General features: G+C 23.5%; 5 protein-coding genes across 5 annotated transcripts; 3 read left to right on the forward strand and 2 right to left on the reverse strand.

Annotated features, from left to right (window-relative positions):
- Positions 1-167: 167 nt before the first annotated feature.
- OCT59_007932 (uncharacterized protein) lies at positions 168-2039 on the reverse strand. Its single transcript, XM_025322486.2, has 2 exons — positions 934-2039; positions 168-855 (listed from the first exon to the last, which is right to left on the reverse strand). The coding sequence occupies exons 1-2, from the start codon at positions 1984-1986 to the stop codon at positions 292-294; spliced, it is 1617 nt and encodes a 538-aa protein (XP_025166148.2). The 5' UTR covers positions 1987-2039; the 3' UTR covers positions 168-291.
- Positions 2040-7374: 5335 nt separating this feature from the next.
- On the forward strand, positions 7375-7776 carry OCT59_007933 (uncharacterized protein; the record flags this gene model as incomplete). The annotated part of the gene is made up of 3 exons (XM_066142124.1): positions 7375-7396; positions 7479-7661; positions 7760-7776. The coding sequence occupies 3 exons, from the start codon at positions 7375-7377 to the stop codon at positions 7774-7776; spliced, it is 222 nt and encodes a 73-aa protein (XP_065999032.1).
- Positions 7777-11174: 3398 nt separating this feature from the next.
- On the forward strand, positions 11175-12681 carry OCT59_007934 (uncharacterized protein; the record flags this gene model as incomplete). The annotated part of the gene is made up of 6 exons (XM_066142125.1): positions 11175-11179; positions 11230-11446; positions 11526-11769; positions 12073-12372; positions 12462-12590; positions 12671-12681. The coding sequence occupies 6 exons, from the start codon at positions 11175-11177 to the stop codon at positions 12679-12681; spliced, it is 906 nt and encodes a 301-aa protein (XP_065999033.1).
- A 3090-nt stretch (positions 12682-15771) lies between these two features.
- OCT59_007935 (uncharacterized protein) lies at positions 15772-15984 on the reverse strand (the record flags this gene model as incomplete). Its single annotated transcript, XM_066142126.1, has 1 exon — positions 15772-15984. The coding sequence occupies one exon, from the start codon at positions 15982-15984 to the stop codon at positions 15772-15774; it is 213 nt and encodes a 70-aa protein (XP_065999034.1).
- A 983-nt stretch (positions 15985-16967) lies between these two features.
- On the forward strand, positions 16968-17662 carry OCT59_007936 (uncharacterized protein; the record flags this gene model as incomplete). Its single annotated transcript, XM_066142127.1, has 2 exons — positions 16968-17006; positions 17384-17662. The coding sequence occupies 2 exons, from the start codon at positions 16968-16970 to the stop codon at positions 17660-17662; spliced, it is 318 nt and encodes a 105-aa protein (XP_065999035.1).
- Between the last annotated feature and the right edge of the window lie 9417 nt (positions 17663-27079).

The following is a 27079-nucleotide window of genomic DNA, read 5'->3' on the forward strand; positions in this document are numbered from 1 at the left end:
CATAGTGTCAGACGAATCAGCAATCAAATTTTAACAAAGAATTAACTTTCAACCTTATTTATACTATACAAAGTTAATTAAAAACACATAATTAAGAGGTTGCAACATATTAGCAGATTACAAACGCAAAACAGTCCTTACACGAGGGAATATACATTTTAGTTTTTAACGTGATTTTTATTAAACGTCATCTTTCCCGTTAGAGAAATCAAAAATCAAAAAAATATCATATCTATATGTGTGTGAAAAAATATATATAACAAAAAATTATATAAAAGCGAAATTACTATATTAATTTCTTGGTCTAATTTCTACTAATAATTCAGTGCAAGCTGTTATAACAGAGGATACGGTTCTTAAAGAAGCTTCCTTATTTACCAAATCAATTTCATACTTCCTATATAATAAAGTCGTTAAACAAACTAATTCAGTAATTGCCAACTTTCTTCCTGGGCAGACTCTCAATCCTCCACCAAATGTAATAAATGAATTTTTCTTTGGTTCAAAATCTTCATTCAACCATCTATCAGGATTAAATTTTTCTGGTTCTACCCAATATTCACTATTATGATGAATGGCATCAATATTAATTCGAATATGTGTATTAGCTGGCCATTGATAACCTGCTATTTCTTCAGGTCTTTCAAGACATCTTGTAAACGAATTTACAACAGAGAAGATGCGAGATACTTCTTTTACAATAGCTTCACAATATTTTAAATTATGTAAATCACTTTCAGTAATTGGACGTATTTTATCATCCTGAAAGGTTCTATCGATTTCATCCAACAGTTTCTTTTTAACATCTGGATTATGTGCAAGATAATAGATAATGTATGAAATTGTATTCGCAGTCTAATGAAAATAAAAATAAAACGTTAAAAAAAAATAATAACCAAATTTATAATATGATTATAAAAGAATTTTACTCACTGTATCAGTACCAGCAATAATTCCATCAAATATAATACCACGAACTTCAATATCAGTCATAGGTCTCATAGCTTTATCATTAATATTTTTATCATAATTAACATCACGAGGTGTATTCGCAATAATTACTGATGTCAACATATCATTTGACAAAGGTTTATCTAAAGGAGTATTTTCAATTTCTTGTCTACGTTTCTTAATAATTGAATCAAATCTTCGATTCAAATATTTCATATTTTCTTTCATATCATCTGATTTATTCTTAAAATATGGAAAGTAATGTCGTAAAAAAGGAGATATTATTTGAAATAATAAAAAACCCAAAATATGTTTACGAATTGCATGAACAAATTTTACAGTTTCATCAATTAATGCAGATGGACGTTCAGCTTTTTCACTATCACTAAGTTCATTAAAATAACCTGCCATTGTATAAGATCTTTCACCAGTTAATAAAGTAATAATCATATCATTTGTAAATTGATTAGACCATAAAGAGAAATCTAATACTTTTTTATTATCTCCTCTAAGATATAATTTATCCCAATAACTTTCCAATTCTTCAAAAAGTTTACTTGTCCAATAAGTAGTTTCATGAACAAATTTTGGTGATAAAATTGCTTGTGTAAAAAAATGACGATTATATCTCCATGATTTAAATTCTTGATTTAATACTAATCCTTTTCCCATAATTCCTAATTCATGATATCCTTTACTGTCATCTTCAGACAATTTCATAATATATGGATTTTTTGTTGAGGCTGATAAAAGTTTTTCAATATGTTCTGTTCTATTTAAAATTATAATTCGTTTATCAAGATATATCTCAAATAAGTCACCATATTTTTTATGATTAGAATTGAAAAAATTTTTGAAATTTCCACCATGCAAAATAAATAATTGATGTAAATTTCCAAAGTATGGGATTGGGAATGGTCCAGGTAAAGGATTTATACGATTAAAATATTTATAATAATAATACGTTACATAAAATATTATTGTGATCCCTATCAAAGAAAAGTAATCGAAATTTTCGAATAATTTTGAAATCATATTTGATAATAATTTGATTTTTTAATAAAAAAAATATTTTTTTTTTATCTTTTTTTTTTCCGATATAACGAGTCAAATGATATATTTATATTAATTTTTTTTACCACACGGTAAAGATAAAAAATTTCTCCGTTTCCAATAAAAAAACTTTGTTAATGGTGAGTGGTTATTGGACGTCTTGAAAAAAAATTCGATTAAAGTTAATTCGCCACTACTTTTAACCGAACATATTGAAAAGTTCATATCCTAGATTTCTTAAATAAATAAATTACCCTGGCCTAACCAGATTATGAATGTCCTACAAAAAGGTAACGAATAGTATTTAATCAACATAGATTTACCCCTAAAATTAATTCACGTTATGCCGATGCAGTAAACAATTTGTGCGACATGAAATTATTTATGATTACATAAAATATAAGCTTTTTTTTGATTAATCTTTCATAATCATGAATAAATAATTCTTACGGAATAACTAATAAGCCATTCTCGGAAATACGGTAATAAGTTGCCGATATCTAATATGTAATGAGCATGTGAAATATGCAAATGGATTATGATGACGATTAAATGCATGATATGTCGGATGAACTTATATATTTTCATTGGTCAAAACCATTTATGTAAAACAAGTAATTAATATTATAAGAAAAGGATAAACAATGGTTCCGATTTAAATTTAACCGATAATTAAAGCAAGAAGAAATTTATAATTTATAAATCTTTATAATATTAATTAGACTCCTGGGTGCTAAAGGGTCAATCCCTGGCTTAGTCTTTTATTATTAAATTATATAACCATTGTTCTTCTTTACATTAAAAAATTAATATTAAAAGTAGTGACATTTTTAATTAAATTATTTAACGTTTGATAATCGGAAAATCTTTCAATATAAGAAAAACATATAAATAAATTTTTGATAAGACTTTATGGTTGTGTTACGTCATGGAATATTTATTTGATCATGTGATTTCAGAATTTGTCCAATAAAATAATTTTTTTTTTTCACCGCAAAAAGGTTTATCAAATCTGCCAATCATTATTAAAATCAGCTAGATTTTTTTTGAAAATTAATTTCTTTCCCGAGCGGCAGGGTAAATTTTCGATTTTTTTTTTTCGGATGAAAAATTTACCATGTTATTTTAATATAAATTATTGTATATTGTATAGCAGATGGGCATAACGCGGATAATTAGCGTGTTGTCGTTTATTTATCCTCCTCTAGTTGTAAAATAATTAACTAAATTAAGAGGTTCTGGGACTAACCAACAAATTTTAAAATAAAAAAAAAACTTTTTTAGATTTAGTAATTTTTGTTCGTCTGGTTAACTTTTTAGAATTAGCTTAAAATCACTCCCACAATTTTTGCAAAGAAAAATAAATCTATATGTGTGTATTCAGCGGGTGGCAGGGGTGCGTCATCAGGCCAAGTAATGTACTATACTACCATATATGTATACGTATACATATACACTAGCAAAACAGAAGCCGTTTAAGTCCTTCGCATTGCATAACTCACAAGTCAGAGGTCATAAATCGTGATCATATGATGCATATTCAAAAAAGGAAATAAAATTGTCGATTGTGACAGGGGAGTTAAAACAAATTTTGCTAGTTCAGTAGTCCAATAAATTTTTGCCCTTTATCAATTTCCTTTAGGATGCTGATTTTATTGATTATGTAATGCAAATTTTATTGTCTTTGGTTTATGCCTTTTTCATATTCACATCAATCAACAAATCTTTTAGTGGTATATAAGTAATAATACGTACGTAAAAATTAAAAATAATAATTGAAATAATATATATAGTTTAAATATACTTAAATAAGTTTTATTTTATATAAAGAAATTTTTACATTGTAATTAATTTTTATACATTCATTTTTATAATTACTGTATTTTTATTATAGTAGTTATGAATTTCAAAAATATAGGACTGTTCATTATAGTAGATAGGATCCTTGTAATGTTTTTACTGTAACTCGGTTCACTTTGTGATTTAAAAATAAAAATAAAAATAAAATTACTTATAGTATAATTATATTATAATGTACATCACTCAACATCAGTATTATGTACAGCGAATGTTCATTACTAGATGTTGCAGATGATGGATATTGTCAATAAATATTACTTGTACATTAAAAAGAATGAATATTGCAATGTATATGACTTGCATAATAAATGTACATGTAATGTACATTTTTCCTGTAACTTAATCTCATAATATTAAATATTAAATTAAACATAGCAATAATATTTTAAACATTACTTACTTTGACAAAATAATTCATTTTCATAATTCCTAGTAATCTACTAGTATCTTATTCTGAGACAAGCTATTTAAGTCCAAAATCCCTCCTTTATATATTTTGAAGTTTCACCAATTAAACTATTCTAAAATATTCTTAAATTCTAAAGGTTCTGAAAACTTCTAAAGAATTCTTTTTAACTGATTACTAAGATTATCACTAGTTGAAAAAGGAATATTCAGCTTTAGTAAAATTTGGCCTATATTTGACTAAAATTAAAAAATTTGACCAATGTTTTGTTTAATAATATTATATCTATAGGCTCCAAAATTGTTCCTAAAATTTAAAATCTGAAATTCTGCCAAAATTAATTCATAATTTCAGCCAAATTCATAATTCCGGCCAGAATTAATTCATAATTTCAGACATATAGGCTGATTTGATGCATTAAGTAGTAAATTTGTTATTTATTAAAATTATTGTTTAAAAATTTCAATAAATATTTTTTTTTAATAACAATAATGGTAAAGAGTAACAAATTTACTTTAGTTACAAAATTATCATTTTTGGCAAGATAGTATAAAGTTATTATAATAATAATCATCTATCGTCTCCTCAAAAACCTGTTGTCCACCTGTTGGACATGCCATAATTTTGGCTGAAAATACCGTAATTTTAGCTAAATTTCCCCTTAAAATATCCAATAATGTTCAAATCCATTTTATACATTGAATTGGCCCATATGTAAGTCAGTAATTCTAGCCAAAAATTATAATTCCAGCCAAAACGGATACAACAATCTCCTTTTTTCCAGAATTTTGAATTTTGGAATTTCAGATTTTGGAATCTTGAATTATGGTTTCAGAATTTTAGCAATCCAAAATATTTTAGTTTCAGATTACCCAGTAGTAATAAAAAAATGCAGTGATAGTGAAGGTGGTACTGTGGAATTAGCCAAAATTAAGATTTTTGTAAAAATTTATTCATTTAAGAATTGTGCTCCACAAACCCAAATTAAATATGTGTTACATGTTCCGATGATCCGAATTTATCAGAAAATAAAAAATTTTTTTTAAATTATATTCAAAAACAATGATAATGACTGCTTCTTTTTTTGACCACTTTTCAATCACTAACAATCACTTTTCAATCACTTTTTCGTTAAGTGAGTTAAAAAAGTTTGTAAACATACTATAAAGTGGTTATTTTTAAACAGTACTAAGTAAAAGAATAATAAATAAATATTTTTTATTTATAAGAAAAATTTTTTTTATTTGTTTTTAACTTTAGTTCCTCCCTTTTTTTCTGTAAAATAAATATTAAATTAAGAGAATTACTAAACTTAACCTGGGGGAATTTTCCTCCCCTCTCCCTTTATTTCAATTTTTAATTAAAATATTGACTTGCATAGTAATCTAAGAATAAGATTATATGTAAATTTATGAGAAGAAAAGGTTTTATTAAGTTAAAAGAGGTAGTTGTTCAGATGGTTTTTGTGAAAAGTATATAATTTTGATTTTTATAGTTAAATTGTATTTTTCATGATAAAAATTTTTTTTTTAAACCAAGAATTGTCAAATTTTTATGCGATTAATATCCAATTATATTTATTTTATATATTTCATAAGAAAAGTTTATTTTTTTTAAATTCTTAAGGGAGGGAGGAATTATCCCCCTGGTTAAGATTAGCAATACTCTTAAATTAAAATATAAACTATTATAGGATTTTTGAAAGTTTTTTTTTTATTTTTTATTAAACTAATTTTGTACTAATTGTCTTCCATTTTTTGATATTTATTTTAATAGTTTTATTCAATTAAAACCTTAAATAACGAATAATTACCATTAAATAAGGCAACAATTATTCAAGAAAATAATTTTCTGGTAAAACATGTAACTTTAAAAATTTATTTATATCAGGTTTTATGCAATTGACATGTTCGTTAATATCTCAGCATCCATGTATGCTAATCAAATAATTTTATATTCATTTGAAAGGTGGGAACGTAATCTATCTTAATAATTAAAGATCATTCAGGTTGAGTCACTAGATGTGGAGATATTAGCGATCAAAATTAAAAATTAAAAATAATTATATTGAACGCATTTACTCAACAACTAGTAATTTAATTCATGTGATTTTAGATTCATTAGATAGGCCTTTGTTTCCTCTTTCAGATGAATATAAATTCATACGTCTAGCACACATATACGTCAAGTTATTTAAATTTAATCACAATAATTTTATTCCGATTTTTTAAATTTTATTGATGTTCTATTAAAAAAAAATAAAAAATCATATGACAATCAATTTTATTCACATCAGCTGATATTGATCTATTATTTTTGTGCACCTGGTAATTTGCACTTACGTGATAAAGTTGGTTTGTTTGATGCAAAAGCCAAATTCTAGAAATTGGCGCATAATGTATATGAATCTGTCTATTAAAGAAAAAAGATCTGCTAATTTTAAGATTACTAGAGTTGTAATACTTAATTACTAGAAGAATTTGGTATAAATAAATATGAATCTGTCAAATAATAATACAGTGACACCTCTCTAAGTGCACCCTCCTTGGGACCATAGTAAAAAAATAGTAGAATGTGCACTTAGAGAGGGTGTGCATTTACAGAGAGTAAAATATTAAGAGCTCTTATAAGTTGGGACCAGGGCCACCGTGCACTTAAAGAGAATTTATATAGTGCGTGCACTTATAGAGGGTGCACTTATAGAGGTGTCACTGTAAAAGGAATTTCCATTTTAGGCAAAATCAGTAATTTTTAAAATACATAAGCTAGTATTATTTAAATAGTGGAAGTTGATATTAAAAAAATACCAATCTGTCCACATCAGCGTGCCCATAGATAATCATTTCATTGGTGCTTAATAATTACCTAAGACAAAATGATTAACCAATTAGACGCCTGCGATTTTGTAATAATTGATCTACATTCCAGTTTGTTTGTCATATATGCAATGATGCAATGCTTGTACTAGTGATCAATGTTTTTGCACATAATGCATTTTGCATAAATATTGTTACCATATTTATTACACTAGTAAAGGCATTTAATAATAATAAAAAAAAAGATATTTTTTTATCTTTTACAATTAGGAAGAATTTAATATAGTAATGGACCAACATATTGGTAAAGGTAAAGCATAAATAATAATATAAATTAGAATTATTCAAAATTATAAAATTATTTAAACAGACTTGCAATATAATAAAACTAGTTTTGTATGATACCAACAAACCTGAAGGTAAATATAATATACAAAACAAAGTTGAATTATTAGGTTTTTATTTATTAAAAAAATTTAATTGTAAATATTCATCAAATATAATTAAACCAAATTTACAATATAACAAACTAGTTTCCAGAGAATTTGAAGCAAGTGGCACTGGAAAATCTAAAGGTATATCAAACAAACTGAAATATTTAATTATATCCCATATAATATGCAAATATAATTTAGACTAATTATATTATGTAAAATTTATATTAAATATTTAGCTCGTAAGTTAGTATAATGAATTACTCATTATTTTATTGTATTCCATATAACTAATATATATATATATATATATATATATATTAAATAATCTATTTAATTTAATTAATAATACTGTAGTTGGTAAGTTATCAGTTATTTAAATCTTTAATCCTTTACTTTATTTATTCTATATAACAATTAAATAATTAAATTCTTTGTTTAAATTACTATTTAATAATTAATTATATTACAGATGGTAAGTTACAATATATATATTATATTTATTTGTTTAATATTTTACATAATTTAACTAATTATACTCTTAATTTAAATAATTAGATTGTAAGTAATATATAATTTACAGTAGTAATTACTTTTATATTATCTCCATATCTAACTAATTAATAATTAATAATACTACAGGGTGTAAGTTATATGATAACTGTATTTATATTATTGTATAATTCAAACTAACTAATTTCTTTATTTAAAAAAATTATTAAATAATATAGTTGGTAAGTTATTTATTTAATTCTATTATTACTTATTGTTATAATATTTACATATAATTTAAACTAAGTAATTTCATTATTTAAAAAATTATTTTATAGATGGTAAGTTATTTATTTAATTCTATTATTACTATTGTTGTATTTACATATAATTTAAACTAACAAATTACTTTATTTAAAAAATTATTTTATAGATGGTAAGCTATTTATTTATTTCTAATTTCTATTATTACTTATTGTTATAATATTTACATATAATTTAAACTAACTAATTAAAAAATTATTACTTAATATAGGGTGTAAGTTATTTATTTAATTCTATTATTACTTATTGTTATAATATTTACATATAACGTAAACTAACTAATTTCTTTATTTAAAAATTATTTAATAATATAGGGCGTAAGTCATTTATTTAATTCTATTATTACTTATTGTTATAATATTTCATATAATTTAAACTAACTAGTTTCTTTATTTAAAATTATTTAATAGAGTGTAAGTTATTTTTTAAATCTATTATTACTTATTGTTATAATATTTACACTAACTAATTTTTTTAAAATTTATTTTAGTTGGTAAGTCATAAGTTATTTATTTAATTCTATTATTACTTATTGTTATAATATTTTATATAATTTAAACTAACTAATTTCCTTATTTAAAAATTAATAAATAATATAGCTCGTAAGTTATTTATTTAATTCTACTATTACTTATTGTTATAAATTTACATATAATTTAAACTAATTATTTTAAAAAATTATTTTATAGATGGTATTTTAATTCTATTATTACTTATTGTTATAATATTTACATATAATTTAAACTAACTAATTACTTTATTTAAAAAATTATTAAAAAAAATAGGGAGTAAGTTATTTATTTAATTCTATTATTACTTATTGTTATAATATTTACATATGACTTAAACTAACTAATTTCTCTATTTAAAAAATTATTAAATATATAGGGTGTAAGTTATTTATTTAATTCTATTATTACTTATTAATAGTTATAATATTTACATATAATTTAAATTAGTAACTAATTTTTTTATTTAAAAAATTATTTTATAGATGGTAAGTTATTTATTTAATTCATTACTACTATTAAATTCTATTATTACTTATTAATAGTTATAATATTTACTTATAATTTAAAAAATTATTAAATAATATAGCTCGTAAGTTATTTATTTAATTCTATTATTACTTATTAATAGTTATAATATTTACATATAATTTAAACTAACTAATTACTTTATTTAAAAAATTATTAAATAATATAGGGAGTAAGTTATTTATTTAATTCTATTATTAATTATTGTTATAATATTTACATATAATTTAAACTAACTAATTGCTTTATTTAAAAAACTATTAAATAATATAGGGTGTAAGTTATTCATTTAATTCTATTATTACTTATTGTTATAATATTTACATATAACTTAAACTAACTAATTTTTTATTTAAATATATAGGGAGTAAGTTATTTATTTAATTCTATTATTACTTATTAATATTAATATTTACATATAATTTAAATTAACTAATTTCTTTATTTAAAAAATTATCTTATAGATGGTAAGTTATTTATTTAATTCTATTATTACTTATTGTTATAATATTTACATATAATTTGAACTAACTAATTATTTTATTTTAAATAATATAGGGAGTAAGTTATTTATTTAATTTTATTATTACTTATTGTTATAATATTTACATATAATTTAAACTAACTAATTTATTTATTTAATAGATTGTAAGTTATAAGTTATTTATTTAATTCTATTATAATATTTACATATAATTTAAACTAACTAATTTCTTTATTTAAAAAATTATTTTGTAATTCATTTTAGTTGGTAAGTCATAAGTTATTTATTTAATTCTATTATTACTTATTGTTATAATATTTACATATAATTTAAACTAACTAATTTCTTTATTTTTTTAATAGATCGTAAGTTATAAGTTATATATTTGATTCTATTATTACTTATTGTTATAATATTTACATATAATTTAAAAAATTATTAAATAATACAGGGTGTAAGTTATTTATTTAATTCTATTATTACTTATTGTTATATAATATTTACATATAATTTAAACTAACTAATTTCTTTATTTAAAAAATATTAAATAATATAGCTCGTATGTAATTTATTTAATTCTATTATTACTTATTTACATATAATTTAAACTAATTAATTTCTTTATTTAATAAATTATTTTATAGATGGTATTTAATTCTATTATTACTTATTGTTATAATATTACTAATGTACTAGTAACTAATTTCTTTATTTAAAAATTATTAAATAATATAGGGAGTAAGTTATTTATTTAATTCTATTATTACTTATTGTTATAATATTTATACATAATTTAAACTAACTAATTTATTTATTTAAAAAATTATTAAATAATATAGAGAGTAAGTTATTTATTTAATTTTATTATTACTTATTGTTATAATATTTACATATAATTTAAACTAACTAATTTATTTATTTAAAAAATTATTTTATAGATGGTATTTAATTCTATTATTACTTATTGTTATCATAATATTTACATATAATTTAAACTAATTTCTTTATTTAAAAAATTATTTTATAGATGGTATTTAATTCTATTATTACTTATTGTTATAATATTTACATATAATTTAAACTAACTTTTTTCTTTATTTAAAAATTATTTTATAGATTGTAAGTTATTTATTTAATTCTATTATTACTTATTATTATTATATTTATTTGTTAACTGAATTTTTTCATTTAAAAAATATCTGTTACTTTAGTTGGTAAGTTGTAAATTATAGGTTATTATATATATTTATCCAAAAATTAAGACTTAGTATATTACATTAAATCCTATTTAATTTTTAGAGTAAGTCATAATTTGCTATGATGTAAATTATAATACAATCTATAATATAATTTTAATTTTTTAAATTTATAGATTTGGAAAAAGTGGAAATACAATTATAGATGATTTTATTCTTAAATATGGATTAAAATGGATTCCCTATAACAAATTTAAAAATGTTGAATATCATAATGAAGGAGGATTTGGTACTATATACAAAGCTATTTGGTTAAAGAATAATGAAGATAAAGAAGTAATTCTTAAATGCCATAAGAATTTAAATGAAAATTTAAATGAATTTTTAAAAGAAGTATGATAGTATATTATTTTCTATTTCTAATCTAAATTAAGATTTATTTGTATTAATAAATTGTTATTATTTCTTATAGTGGGAATATCATACAAGCGTTTTAAGTTCAGATGATATTATATATTTTTATGGATTTACAGAAGATCCAAATACTTCAAAATATATGGTAGTAATGGATTATGCAAATAAAGGTGCTTTAAGAGAAAATTTAACAAGAATAGTCAAAAATAATTGGAATCAAAGATTATATATGCTGTACGGAATTATTTCTGGACTTAGTAGGATACATGAAGAAAAACTTATTCATTGTGATTTTCATGATGGTAATATTTTAAATCATAATGAGAATAAAATTTATATTAGTGATTTAGGATTATGTCAACCTATAAAATCATTTTTGAAAGAGTATGATATTCATGGTATTATACCATTTATGGCTCCTGAAGTTTTAAGAGGCAAATCTTATACTTCAGCTAGTGATATATATAGTTTTTCTATGATTATGTGGGAACTTACATCTGGGGTACCACCATTTAATAATAGAGCACATGATATTCAACTTAGTTTAAGTATTTGTAAAGGTGAACGTCCTGAAATTATTGAAAATACTCCACAATGCTATATAGATTTAATGAAAAAGTGTTGGAATGAAGATCCATCAGAAAGGCCATCTTCTAAAGAAGTAATAAATATTGTTAAAAAATGGATTTTCCGACCTTATAATAATGAAGTCAGTGAAAAATTAAAAAACGACATTATGGAATTTATAAATGTACCAATTGGGCAGCATAATGATCTTGCTATTGAATCTCATCCTAAAGCATGTTATACAAGCCGCTTGCTTGATTTCACTAGTAAGAAATTGAATGAAATTCTTGAAAGTGAAAATTTGGATAATTATATTATTAAAGATTTGAAATCATTAGGTATGCAATAAAGTGCATATAAAATTTAATTTTGCAAATTATTTATGTGAAAATAATTTACTTATTTGATTATTTTGATATTAAAGCAGATGAAAATACTAGTGAAAATTTGAATGAAATTCTTGAAAACGAAGATTCACAAGCTAGTGTAAAAGTAAATGAAATGCTAGTAAGTGAAAATTTAAATGATTATATGATTAAAGATTTGAAGTCATTAGGTATGCAATATAGTACATATATAATTTAATTTTGCAAATTAGTTATATAAAATTAATTTTATTTTATTATGTTAAAACAGATGAAAATTAACAAATTATATGTGTTTTAAAATGATTTATAGTCTTTTTAAGTTGATTTTTGATATCATACATTCAACAAAAATTGTTCTTATTTTATTCTATTGGATTTATTTTAACACTAAGCTAGAGTAGTAAATTATTTTAAAGATTCTTAGTTTGTAATTTAAATAATTCCTTTATTTATATTCTATTCAAATATTAAATATATGTATTCTCTTAGAATTATTTAAACACTAGGGCTAGAGTAGTAAATATTTTACAAATTTCTTAGTTTGTAATTTAAATAAATCTAACTTCTCCAATTAGTATTAAATATTGATTATTCAAATAATAATATAAGTGTATAAAACTATTTCCAATGCATAAAATTAAAATTAAATTATGTACAATTTTTTGTACTTATTTCAATAGCTAATTATTTTTAATTTATATTGTTAACTTTTATTTAAATACATTGGCCAAGAAAATCTGCTGGATTAAATGATGTATCAGCTATTTTTCTTGATAAACCCAAACCTGCTAATATTATAATGTACAAGTACATTTGTGCATGTTAAAATGTATAAGTATATATTAGTTTATTGCTAAATATAATAACTACATTGCAAATTTAGCTGAAAATAATGAAAATTCTTTACATTTAACTATACCAATTATGTTTATCCGTAAAAAATCTATTCTGAAACACTATTATTCAAACCAGGGATTAGGTACTTACAATACATAGTATATATTAAATATATCAAATTAAAAAAATTATAATATAATAATTATTATGTTACCTCTAAATGCATGCAGTTATAAATTTCATTTTTAAAAGTAAAAAAAAAAGTAAGTAAATAATGGGAAAATATACTTGCAATTTTCCGTTTTTATTTTCAATTTTGAGCTCTGACTTCCAACCATTAGGAATATGCTAGGGTTTGATTAAGATTAGGGTTAAAGAGTGGATTTGTAGGAGATTCTTCAGAATTTAGATCCAGTAAAGGAGTATTATTAATCACCTGTATGAGAGAATGTAAATAATTTCTTACCTGACAAAATACATGACTAAAAATAGTAAACTATTTTTATCACGGGTGCGGGATTACTGCTCGTATTTTCATGGATCAAATTGAACAGCTGGTTTTCTGGATGGATTTCTGTGTGATGTTCAGACTAGTATTCTAATCTGTCAATTCCCATCCATATCCATCATCGGCTTAGACTCAAGTCAGGATGAGTCAACTCAAGTAAAATGAATCAAGAATTTTTTTGACTTGAAGAGTACTTAAGTCCATGACTTCATTAGGAGTTTAAATAGGGTGTGAATTTACAAAACTATACACATATAAATCAACATGTTGAATCACACCTATGATGGGTATACGAAGCTGCAAATTTGCAAATATTTTTTAATAATGAAAATTCTCGCATTTTTTTAATAACAAAAAATTCCATATTTTTTAATAAAATTAATTTCAATTTATTTCACATACCTTGAGAACCGAACCGAATACCTTACCACTAATGTAGGACCCCAAAATATACATAAAAAGGTCAGATCTGAGTTTGCATACAACCAGCCCAAAAAAACATGAAAATCTTTCCTTTTTTAGATAATTCCCGGTGAAAAGATATTTCCTTTTTTGGTCACTCACCAAAATTATCATAATTCTGGCCCTGAAAGAATGCGTACAGCTATTAGTAAAAATTTTTTGGCTACCTCTGACCTTTCTATATATATTTTGGGGTCCTACTAATATACCATAGCTCATGACCTAACCACTATACTATTTAACTTTTTTTTTAATTTTACATATTATATTTTATATTTATTTTAATATATATAATAAAAATTAGGTTTAAATTACATAAAATCGTGTATTTACACAATTTTTTAAGGTGTAAATTGTCGAAATTTTCTATTCATATAAAATACATATAATTTTTTAAAATACAAAATACTAAGAGTATTTTGGTCAATATATTTATATGTAAATTACTTAAAATTGTTTATTTACACAATTTTTTAAAGTGTAAATTGCCTAAAATACCCATTTATATGATTTCACGTAAACTCTTGAAAGTTAAAATTACTGAAACTATAATTTCATGTGTAAACTACATGAAATTGTGTATTCACACTTTTTTTTAAAATTGCAAAATACTGAAAATACCTATTTATGTGATTTTATGTAAACTTTTAAGATGTAGATTACTGAAACTATGTTTTAAGGTGTAAATTACACATAATTGAGTATTTACTCTTTTTTTTAAGGTGTAGATTCGGGTCGGGTCAGATCATCAAATTATTTTTGATATTACACATATTTGATAAATCTACGCATATAATCGCACAATTTAATCTCCTGATGTTGAGTCAGGACTCAAATCAAGTTAACTTGAGTTAATTTGAGTCAAAGTTAATGTGTGCCATCCAGAATAAATGGATCATTTAAATAATCTGTGTATATATTGATTATTTTTTAATTTTTTTATTTTAAATTTATAGTAAATAAATTCATTGGAAATTTTATAACCTTGTTTTTAATATTCTTCTCAGAATATTTGTAGTTCATAAAGAATATCACAACAAAGTCAATAAGATTAGTATTTTTTTTAGGTAATTCTGGTTCTATCTCTATTAGAAGTAATGCATTTGATTGTGAAATTTCAGAAAGATTTTTAACAGTATTATCTGACTGTTTTGGATGTAATGCATCTGGTTGTAAAGTTTCAGAAAGATCAACATCACTTTTTGGAAGTGTACCAATAGACTAAGTATTTTTTTTAATAACTTCTTGCCAGAATATTTGCAAATCCTTTTTACGTTGTGAGTATTCTGTATTTACCTGTTATAAGAAAGCAGGTTGTTAGTTGTATGCCAAATTTTTATTTAGTAGTAAAGAAGGTACATAGCCAATTCCTCCTCCAGAATTAGCAGACTTTACCAACAACAAAGTAAGGACACCTGAATTGAGAGCCTGGGGTGGTTACCAGACGAACAAACCCAGTAATTCTCACTAAGTGACTACGACCAGTATTAGGAGTTACCCATACTTTGCAAAATAAAAATAAAACATACTTTTTTTTTTCACTGTAATAAACCTATTTGGTTCTATTCTTTTGCTTTACACAAAAAGCGCTTATGCCAGGTAATGTCAAAGATTTGCCATTTGGTTAATGTTAATGAAGAATGAGTTAGTTGAGTTAGTGAAGCAATAATAATATCTCGGTCAAGATTCAAAAATCTATGATAAGACTTATTTCCTGGTTCATTTAAGTATGAAACAAGAGCTTCATGTCCAATATAATCTTCAGTTGTATTCATAATTAATATGTTAATTCACAAAAATATATAAAAGTATTTAAAAAAAAATAAAAAAAAAATAATATATTATTCAGTTGTATTCATAATTAATATGTTCACAAAAATATATTAAAAGTATTTAAAAAAAAATAAGAAAAAAAATAATATATTATTTCTAAAAGCAAAGAATTTCTAAAACCAAAACTAGAAATTAGACATCTTAAATACAAAAAAATGATATGACTTAAACTGATATATTGTTACAAAATTAAGCAGTACAAATAAATCAACTTTTGTCAGTTTGAGCCATTATTACAAAAAATGATTAACCTCAATAAATTTATACACCTTAATGCATATTTTAATGACAGTAACTTTGTCAGTCAAAGCACATTAATACAAAAAATAATTAACTTAAATGAATTTATACACCTTATATGCATATTTTGATGACTTATGAGTCATATAATTTATAGCAACTAACTTTTTTCAGTTTGAACCATCAATAAATTTATACACCTATTTTGATGACTTATGAGTCATATGATTTATAGCAACTTTTGTTAGTCTGAGCCATTATTACAAAAAATGATTAACTACGTCAATTGTTGCTATTTTGTGGAAATATAATTAACTTACCATTTTAGGCTTTTCTTTTATTAGGAAAAAAATGATTATTCAAAATCAGAATTGTTGATTGTTTTGACACGTGGTGTTAGTAATTGATTACTTTAAAGATGACTTATTTTGATTTGATATTTTTATTATATTAATTAATATATCAAAACAAACTATTAATCATAAAAATCAGGTGAGTAAATTCAAATAATATATGACTGAATTTGACTGAAATGCAACAGTTAAAATTAGAGTAATAATTGGTCAAAATAAAATCATTGCTGACTAATAATGTAATTGCGGTTTGTAATATGTAGTCAACGTGATTTATTCATTATAAATAAATAATCAAATTTGCATGTCATAATCTTTAGTAAATATACATTATGACTAATATGGGAATGTTACTATGTTTTTATACCAAAGTAGGCAGTATGACTTGAATTGACACATTAGTGTTATAGTTAATTTACCCTGCTCGACATAATTGATACTTCCCTTCAATTACAACATGTCATTTTAGGAGATTAACTTATGAAATTATAAAATATTTTCAGAATCTTTACATTCATGTATTTTAGTTAACAGATTATGGTGTCGTTTAGCAATTCCATTATTATGGAAAAATCCATTTTTAATTCCTAACAGAAACCATAAAATGATTGAAATTTATTTGCATAATTCAAATGATGATTTTAAAACAAAATTAAATGAATATAAAATTATTAATAATTCATTATCATCAAAGAATACAATGTTTAATTATCTAAATTTTTAAAATATTTGAATATATATAAATAAGTTTATTTCGTCTGTTGAGAATTGGTTTAATGCTGCTATTAGTACAAAACCCGAAATTATAACAGATGATTTTGAACAAAATTTTAGAGGATTAGTTCATATGTCAATATTTAAAATTTTTATTGAAAATGAAGTAAATTTACATACTCTTGAAATTGAGAGCTTAGGTTATCATCGTTATGATTATAAAACATATCTTAATAATACTCGAGTTAATTTTACAAAATCAAAATTTTATTCACAATATTGGAAATTTGGAACTTCATATCTTCAATTATGAAGAAAATACGGTATTTAATAACCATGTATCGCAAATAATTCATTTGCATCAAAATCTAAAAAAAATTTTAATTAGTTATTGTGATTTACCTTTAAATCAATCATTATTATTATCAAAAGATTATAATTGTTCAAATACCTTAATATCAGTTCCAATTTGAATTAATTAATAATCTTGATAAAGTATTTGAGCAATTAAATGTTTTAGAATCTGTTCATATTGTTGATTGTTCCTTCTTTAATAGTAATTTTATTCAACAAATTATTAATTTAACTAAACCATTTAAATTAAAATCTTTAATTTTAAATAGGTCATCAAAAATTGAAACATTGCAACAATTATTGCAAAAATTTGGTAATAATTTAGAGAATTTCGCGGGTATGAAATTTATTTATGTCATGACATATCTCAATTATTAAAATATCGTGATAATATCAATTTTCATTATTTTTTTGCATATAAAAGTGAGATTTCTACTCATCGAATGATCAAATTAATTGAAAATATTAAACAAAGTCTCAATTATCTTATAATCGATGATGGATACTATTTAACAAATTGTAGTTCAATCATATTAAAAAATCTAGGACAAATTGAGAATGGCCGAAAATGAAACATGATTGGTAAGATAAATTAAAAGCCAAAAAAAAAAAAAAATATCCGATTAAAATTTCATTAACCATAATAATATTATGTAATATATCAGGCGCAGATGAATCAACGTCGCGTAATTCAAAATTATTTATGCAGGTTAATCTGATATAATTATGTTAAATTCGTTGTGAATTTTAAATTAATATATATATATATGTAATAAAATTATCAGTCAGCGGAAATGTCATAAAACTTAAATACAATACATTATCTAAAATTACAAATGATTAAAATTGACGATCTTCTAATCATAATTCTGGTCGGAATTTTCTTAACTCTGGCCAAATTCATAATGCCAGCCTAAACTTTGTCAAAATAGAAAATTTCAGGTTATAGACACTAGGGATGGCAACGGTCACGGTCATTAACCGGTTATGACCGGTCATGACCGTGACCGATATCGGTCGGTCAAAGACCTCTGACCGACCGTTTGACCGACCGGTCTGACCGACCGGTTAACCGACCGTTTGACCGACCGTTTAACCGATCCTGAAAACGTTTGCGAAACGTAATTTAATAAAAAAAATGTTTCGCAAACGTTTTTTTAATTATTTTAATAGAAAACGTTGCGAAAACGTTTTTTATTAAGTATTTCAATTAAATTACGTTTCGCAAACGTTTTCAGGATCGGTTAACCAGTCGGTCAAACGGTCGGTTAACCGGTCGGTCAGACCGGTCGGTCAAACGGTCGGTCGGTCGGTCAAAGGTTCTTGACCGGTTATGACCGACCGATGACCGACCATGACCGACCGTTGCCATCCCTAATAGACACCGCATTTACACAATATAACATTATTTTTAACAATTATGGACATGTTCATCGGTTCTTAAGAACATTTTTACAAACTTTAAAAATCAAAAATTCAGTTCAATCTGGCCAAGGAAAGTTGTCTACTATTATATGTCTATTTTGAAACAGCAATTGCATTATAATTTTCTAGTATATTAAAGAATAAATTACAAAATATGGAGACTTTATTAGTTAACTGGTTCATACTCCTAATATTTTCATTATTCATATACTTTATAGAATTTGAATCATTTAAAAATACTATAATTCATATAATTCATAAGTTATTTGATATATATACAGTATATAGGATAACTATTTAATATGTGTAGTCAATTATTTAATTTAATATTAATCTTAAAAAAATCAGGCCAGCAAAAATCACCAGCGGTGACAATCACTAACGGTGACATTTTAACATTTTCTTAAAATATTTATTGAAATGAAGTAAATTTACATACCCTTGAAATTGAGATCCCACATATTATTAGTAATTCTACATGTCTTTATATAACCGAAGATCTTAATATCACAAATAACCAATTCATATCAAAATCTAAAAATATATCTTTATATCAATCATTATTATCAAAAGATTATAATTGTTCAAATACTTAAATACAATCATTTCTATTACATCAATCTTAAAATAGTATTAATCAAGATAAAGTATCTGAAGTTTGAACAATTAAATGTTTTAGAATCTGTTCATATTAGCCCTGTGGTTGGATTTACAGCTGTTTTCATAAGACCTTGGACAAAATAAATTTTTGAACCCGACCGCCGACCCACCGATCCGTCAGTTATTTATTTTACTATCAAATCAGGATCACGTGCCCAGCTAAAATACCGGATCGGCGGATCGGGTTCAAAAATTTAGTTTGTCCCAGGACTTATGAAAACAGCTGTAAGTTTTGTACAACGCAACCATTTTTCGAACTTTTAGCCAGGTTTTTTGGTCGAACGCCAAAAAATAACCAACCAAAATTAGATAATTTCTTGAATCGTCATCTCTTCACGTGACAAGGCTAATATAATTATATCAATATAAGGAGATTTCAAGTTCAATTTGCGATCGAAAATAAAAAAATTTTATTTGATAATTTTTGTATAACAAAATCAGACCGAAAAATGCGACCGACCGGAAATGAACAAGGTTATTGTTTATTGTTATTCTTTAAATAATAGTTTTATTCACTTTAACTAAACTATTTAAATTAAAATCTTTATTTATGGGCGAGATATTACAAATTGAATCACTACGATTATTATTACAAAAATCTGGTTATTTAGAAAATTTTTTGGTTTAGATTTGAATTATAATTGATTACAAAATATTGTAAAAATATAAAATTTTTTGATTTTTATGGATTTGGTCGGATTATTTACCAATTATTTCAATTTAATTTAATTGAAAATGTTCAACAACAACTTAATCATCTTATAATTCGTATATCGGAAGACTTTCATATATGTGTTAAATACTCTATAAAAAATTTTATTCGCTATTTCTGTAAAAAACTCCGTAAAAATACACGGAAAATGTAGATAATTTGATAAATTCCGTGATATAAGGTATTAATTCCGGAAATATGAGCTTTTTACGGAAAAAAGATGGAGTATAAAAACGGATCGACAGGGTAAAAGTTTTACATGTAGTAAAGGTTGAAAAATCGTAAAAGCTTAGAACTTTAATCAAAATTGGTTTGTTTATTTATGTTTATTTTTTTTTTAAAAGAATTTAAAATTTTATCATTATTATTTTAACGTTAGGTAGTAAATTTTATTATTTAAAATCTGAGAGGGAACTGGGAGTATGTTACTTTTTTAACTCCTTGTCAATAATATTTTATTTTTAGTATCATTAGAATTGTCTTAGTTAAAACTTTATTTTGGTATAATTTTGTTTGATTCAAATCATAAATTACAAAAAAAAACAAAAAAAAACATTTAAAATGAGTACAATATAGATATTACCACCCATTTTTACCTATTTGCCTATTCTCAAATATAAATTTAATTATAAATTGTAATGTTTTTCATTAATAATTAATCCACAGTTGCAACATATTAGAGAGTGCATTTTCTCATTTTTTTTAAAATATGTGATACGTCTTAGCATCGCTTTTTTTTAAAAAAAAATCAATTGCATTTTGAGATATCGAATAAATTTTAGCAATGTTTAATTGATGATAAATCATTCAAAAATTAATTTTTAAATATAATTTCAAAAATCTATCGTACATTGAAGCTTTTTCAATAACTAAAGAATTTGCTTACGATCGACACATAAAAACCTTACGTAGTATGTAGACGATCATATAGAAAACATGTAGCGTACGGTGAGCTATGTGACGTGGAAACTAAACAACACTCCCGATCACGTGATAAATATATGTGACACACCCTTACTTTAATATATAACCCAAAAAATTCTTCGATCACGTGATCTGTTTTTATTTATCACATCGTCCGAAGTTTCACTGTTTATATTCATCTGAGGGACTTAGATTTTTTCAAGTAGATGAAATTCTATTTGTCACGTTTTATTCATCACATCCTAAATTCTTCGATCATGTGTCAGTGCATAACGCCGGCCGAGTTCGAATAATTTTCTGGGTGCCGTTGGGGTAGTTTTACTTTAATGCATAGTCACGTGAAAGAGTCACGCCCGTGTACAACGTATACGCGACACCATACAGACGTACAAAGCACACCGTACACTACATGTTTCCTGCGTTTCCTGCGTACCCTAAAATTATTTATTGATTTTGACAAACAGTCTAACGTGGGACAGCAGAATTACTTCTTATTAAAATTATTTTTTTTTGCTGCATGGACATGATTTGCGAACTACACAAATTTTGTATCTTATTTCGTGACACCAAATTTCTATAAATAGTACAAAAATTTTTTTCTTTCTCTTTTTTTAAATTTTTTCAACGTAAAATTAACTCCCACAGTAAAAACTAACTACCGCAGTAATAACAATGTCTAATAGCACTGAACTTAAAATGACTGATAATTCAAATGAGTGGATTAATTGGATTGAAGAATCTATTGCGAAAAAACAAATTAAATATTATGACTATAATCATTTTAATAATATACTAGTGTACTTTTGGATATAGTGAGTGAGTTTTATACTAATACTACTAATAAATTAATAAAAGATTTTTTTATAACAATAGATTGTGTTTAGTGAGATTTATAAAAAATTTAATGAGATTTCTTTTTAGTAATAGTTTGGTATAAAAAAATTTTCTGGGATTTTTTTTTAATAACAATATGTTGATAGTAGACAATTAACTTGTTAATAATTGTTTTTTAGTAAGATTTTTTTATAGTTCACAGTAACACTAATATTACTAGTAAGTAATATAAATGAAAGATTTTTATAACAATAGATTACATTTAATAAGGTTAATAAAAAAATTTTCTGAGATTTATTTTAATAACAATAGGTATGATAAATTTTTGGTGATTATTTTTTTTAGTAACAATAGATTGGTAATAGACAATAAAAAATGTTGTGAAAACATTAAAAACTGAACTGATAATGAATTGGTAAATCAGATCAGTTTTGGTCGCAGTAATAATTGTCTATTACCAATCTATTGCTATTAAAAAAAAAATCACCAAAAATTTTATCATATCTATTGTTATTTAAATAAATCCCAGAAAATTTTATATATTGTACTATACTAATTTGTCATAAAAAAAATTCCAGAAACTGATCTATTATATTAATAAAAAATCTAAAAAATTTTTTATATCTCTCCATTATAATATAGTACTGATCTGTTGTTATCAAAAAAATTTTTTATATTGATTTATTGACTCTATTGTTAAAAAAAAATTCAGAAAATATATTTATATCAATCTATTATTAAAAAAAAAGTTAAAATTTTTTTATATCTATTCATTGTACTATACCAATCTATTGTTATTAAAAAAAGTCTCAGTAAATTTTTTGTATTGATCTATTGTTATTAAAAAAAATCTCCCAAAATTTTTTTATATGTCATTAAATATAATCTATTTATAAAAAATCTTTTATTAACTCATTAAACTAACTATTAATACCTATTAGTAGTAGTATTACTGGAAAAAATCTTACTAAAAAACAATTATTAATTGAACAAATTAATAATCAGTTGTCTATTACCAATCTATTGTTATTAAAAAAAATCACAAAAAAATTTATTAAATTAGTCCATTGTACTATACCTATCTATTGTTATTAAAATAATCCCAGAAAATTTTATATCTAGTAACTATTGTACTATACCAATCTAGTATTGTTATTAAAAAAAAATCCTTAAAATTTTTTATTTCTATCCATTATACCATACTGATCTATTGTTATTAAAAAAAATCCAGAAAATTTTATACTGATATAATGACTTATTGCTAAAAAAAAATCCCAGAAAATATATTCATATCAATCTATTATTAAAAAAAAAGAATTCAGAAATATTTTTTTATATCTATACATTGTATTATACCAATCTGTTATTATTAAAATAGATCCCAGAAAATTTTATTATATCTATCTATTGTACTATACCATTCTATTATACAGTATCTCAAAAAATTTTTTTATTAACCTTATTAAATGTAATTAAAATCTTTTATTATCATTACTTATTAGTAATATTAGTGTTACTATGTTGAAGATAGGGCCGTCTGGCTAAGATAACGCATTACAAATGTTGTCTACCTACTGAGTCTAACGATCACTCGACAGTGCACACGTGGGGTACTATACGTATGACGAGTGGTTTGTAGTTTAATTATATTAGAGTAGCTTTTAGAATCATACTATGTATACATATTCTTTTATTTTTCTACTTTAATAAAACTGCAAATGCGCTGCGATTAAAAAAAAAAAAGTAATATTAGTGTTACTGTGAACTGTAAAAAAATTATTAACTTCCGTTAATAAGTTACCAATCTATTGAAATTAAAAAATAAATCAAAGAAAATTTTTATTATATCTATCTATTGTGCTATACCAATATATTGTTATTAAGGAAGAATTCCAAAAAAATTTTATTATATCATCTATTATATGATACCAATTTACTGTTATTAAAAAAAAATTCCAAAAAATTTATTACATCTATTTATTGTATAGTTAACCTTATTGTACTATTACTACTATGCTGATATATCGTTATTAAAAAAAAATTCTAGAAAATTTTTTATACAAAGCTATTCTTATTAAAAAAAATTTCATAAAATTTTTTCATAAATCTCACTAAACACAATCTTGTTATAAAAAAATCTTTTATTAATTTATTAGTAGTATTAGTATGCTTTTAAAATAAACTCACCCATTATATCCAAAAGTACACTAATATAATTAAAAAAAAATCATTTTTTTTTTAATTTTTAATAACAAAAACGTCAAGTCTGACGTTTTTAATTAAAAAAATATTTTTTTTTGATTTTTAATAACAAAAAACGTCAAGTCTGACGTTTTTAATTAAAAAAATATTTTTTTTTGATTTTTAATAACTAAAAACGTCAAGTCTGACGTTTTTAATTAAAAAAATCACTTTTTTTTTGATTTTTAATAACAAAAAACATCAAATCTGACGTTTTTAATTAAAAAAAATATTTTTTTGATTTTTAATAACAAAAAACGTCAAGTTTGACGTTTTTAATTAAAATATATATTTTTTTTTGATTTTTAATAACAAAAAACGTCAAGTCTGATGTTTTTAATTAAAAAAAATATTTTTTTTTGATTTTTAATAACAAAAAACGTCAAGTCTGACGTTTTTAATTAAAAAAATCACTTTTTTTTGATTTTTAATAACAAAAAACGTCAAGTTTGACGTTTTTAATTAAAAAAAATATTTTTTTTGATTTTTAATAACAAAAAACGTCAAGTTTGACGTTTTTAATTAAAAAAAATATTTTTTTTGATTTTTAATAACAAAAAACGTCAAGTCTGACGTTTTTAATTAAAAAAAATATTTTTTTTGATTTTTAATAACAAAAAACGTCAAGTCTGACGTTTATAATTAAAAAAAATCATTTTTTTTTGATTTTTAATAACAAAAAACGTCAAGTCTGACGTTTTTAATTAAAAAAAAATCATTTTTTTTGATTTTAATAACAAAAAACGTCAAGTCTGACATTTTTGATTAATAAAATCATTTTTTTTGATTTTTAATAACAAAAAACGTCAAGTCTGACGTTTTTAATTAAAAAAAAAATCATTTTTTTTGATTTTAATAACAAAAAACGTCAAGTCTGACATTTTTGATTAATAAAATCATTTTTTTTTGATTTTTAATAACAAAAAACGTCAAGTCTGACGTTTTTAATTAAAAAAAATATTTTTTTTTTGATTTTTAATAACAAAAAACGTCAAGTCTGACGTTTTTAATTAAAAAAAATATTTTTTTTTTGATTTTTAATAATAAAAAACGTCAAGTCTGACGTTTTTAATTAAAAAAAAATCATTTTTTTTGATTTTAATAACAAAAAACGTCAAGTCTGACATTTTTGATTAATAAAATCATTTTTTTTTGATTTTTAATAACAAAAAACGTCAAGTCTGACTTTTTTAATTAAAAAATTTAATTTTTTTTTGTTTTTTAATCAAGTTTTTGACATTTTTAATTAAAAAAAAAAATTTTTCACATTTTAATAAAAAATGATCAACATACTATTTCATGATCTGTCAAGTTAACATTCTTTTTGAGCAGCACAGTTAAACTCAGCGCAAAAAGTTTCCATAGTGAATGTTCACTTTCTCTGTACATGTACATGTACATGTTCATGTTCTTGCTCTTGTACTTGTACATGTACATGTACAGTACTGTACTAATATTTAAGATTAAACTGAGAGTTTTTTACGAAAAAGGCAATTTTTTTTGTATCCATGGCAACTATGCATGTGGATGATTTTCAAAAACGGAATAGAAAATTTTGGTGAAAATCTGACTGAAATGAAATGATCAACCAAAATTTTTGCCTTTTAAAGTAAAAAATCGCCTTAAAATCCTACTTGGGTGTTAACAAGAAGTTGGTTCTCCTCTTTACCTAGGTTTTTACTCCTTTGGGTTGGTTTTCCTAGGGTTATGAATTTTTCTTATTTTTTTGGTGAATTTTTCTCGTCTTTCTTTTTTGCCTTCTGCTTTTTGGAGTTTTTCTGGGGGTAGGGGGGTATCCCAAAATTGATCGACATCAGGTGGTTTGTAGATCTTTTCTTTTGAGAGAGTTGGGTGTAATTTAAGGGGGGTGCAGATCTTGGTGATCAGTTTTTGGTCAGGTGAGGTCAAGGTGGCACATGTTTGGACTATCATGAGTTTTTACTGCGATTTAGTTTAGATTGGAGGGATCGTTCGAAATGAGGTGGGTGTCCTTTCGGGGATTGCATGACACTAAAAAGTTCCCCTTTAGTTTACTCTTAGGTAGTTTGTTAACTCTGGTAATATAGTCACTTGGAGAATTTATTTTTATCGACCAGTGTGGGGGGATTTTTCCAACCAGGGGCTGGCGGTTCAGTTTGATAATCTGCGGGGTACGGGCTTCAACTTACCAAAACTTAGGTTTACCTAGGCGAGAGTATGGGAGGCAGTGGCGTTATCTGGGTTTTTGTGTCGTGGGGTCTAATTTTAGTATCTCACATTATACCTTCTTCCTGTTAATTGCCCACCGGTTTGAGTAGATTATTTTCGCGTGTAGTTTAGTTAGTATTTTTGTCAATTTTGACTTATATGTAATTTTCTACTTATAATCGCGTCCATGTTAGGTTTCTAACTGGAACCCATTAATAAAAATAAAAATAAAAAAACAAGAAGTTGGTTCTGGTGGGTTTGGAAAAGTTTATCGTGCAAATTGAAAAAGTTCTCGTAGTAGTTATTTAGCATTGAAATCTTTTTATAATTTCAATGTCATGGCTAAAGAAATTGTTAACGAAGTAACTATTATATATTGTCTTTATGATATGT

This window comes from Rhizophagus irregularis, chromosome 16, assembly GCF_026210795.1.
Source record: "Rhizophagus irregularis chromosome 16, complete sequence".
In the NCBI taxonomy this organism is placed as follows: Eukaryota; Fungi; Glomeromycota; class Glomeromycetes; order Glomerales; family Glomeraceae; genus Rhizophagus; species Rhizophagus irregularis.

Bases quoted from the DNA above. Each gene is read 5' to 3' on its own strand.
- OCT59_007932 (XM_025322486.2), bottom strand. From the start codon at position 1,986: ATGATTTCAAAATTATTCGAAAATTTCGATTACTTTTCTTTGATAGGG. The intron at 856-933 runs GTGAGTAAAATT...TATTTTCATTAG, and splicing joins TTATTGCTGGTACTGATACA to ACTGCGAATACAATTTCATA.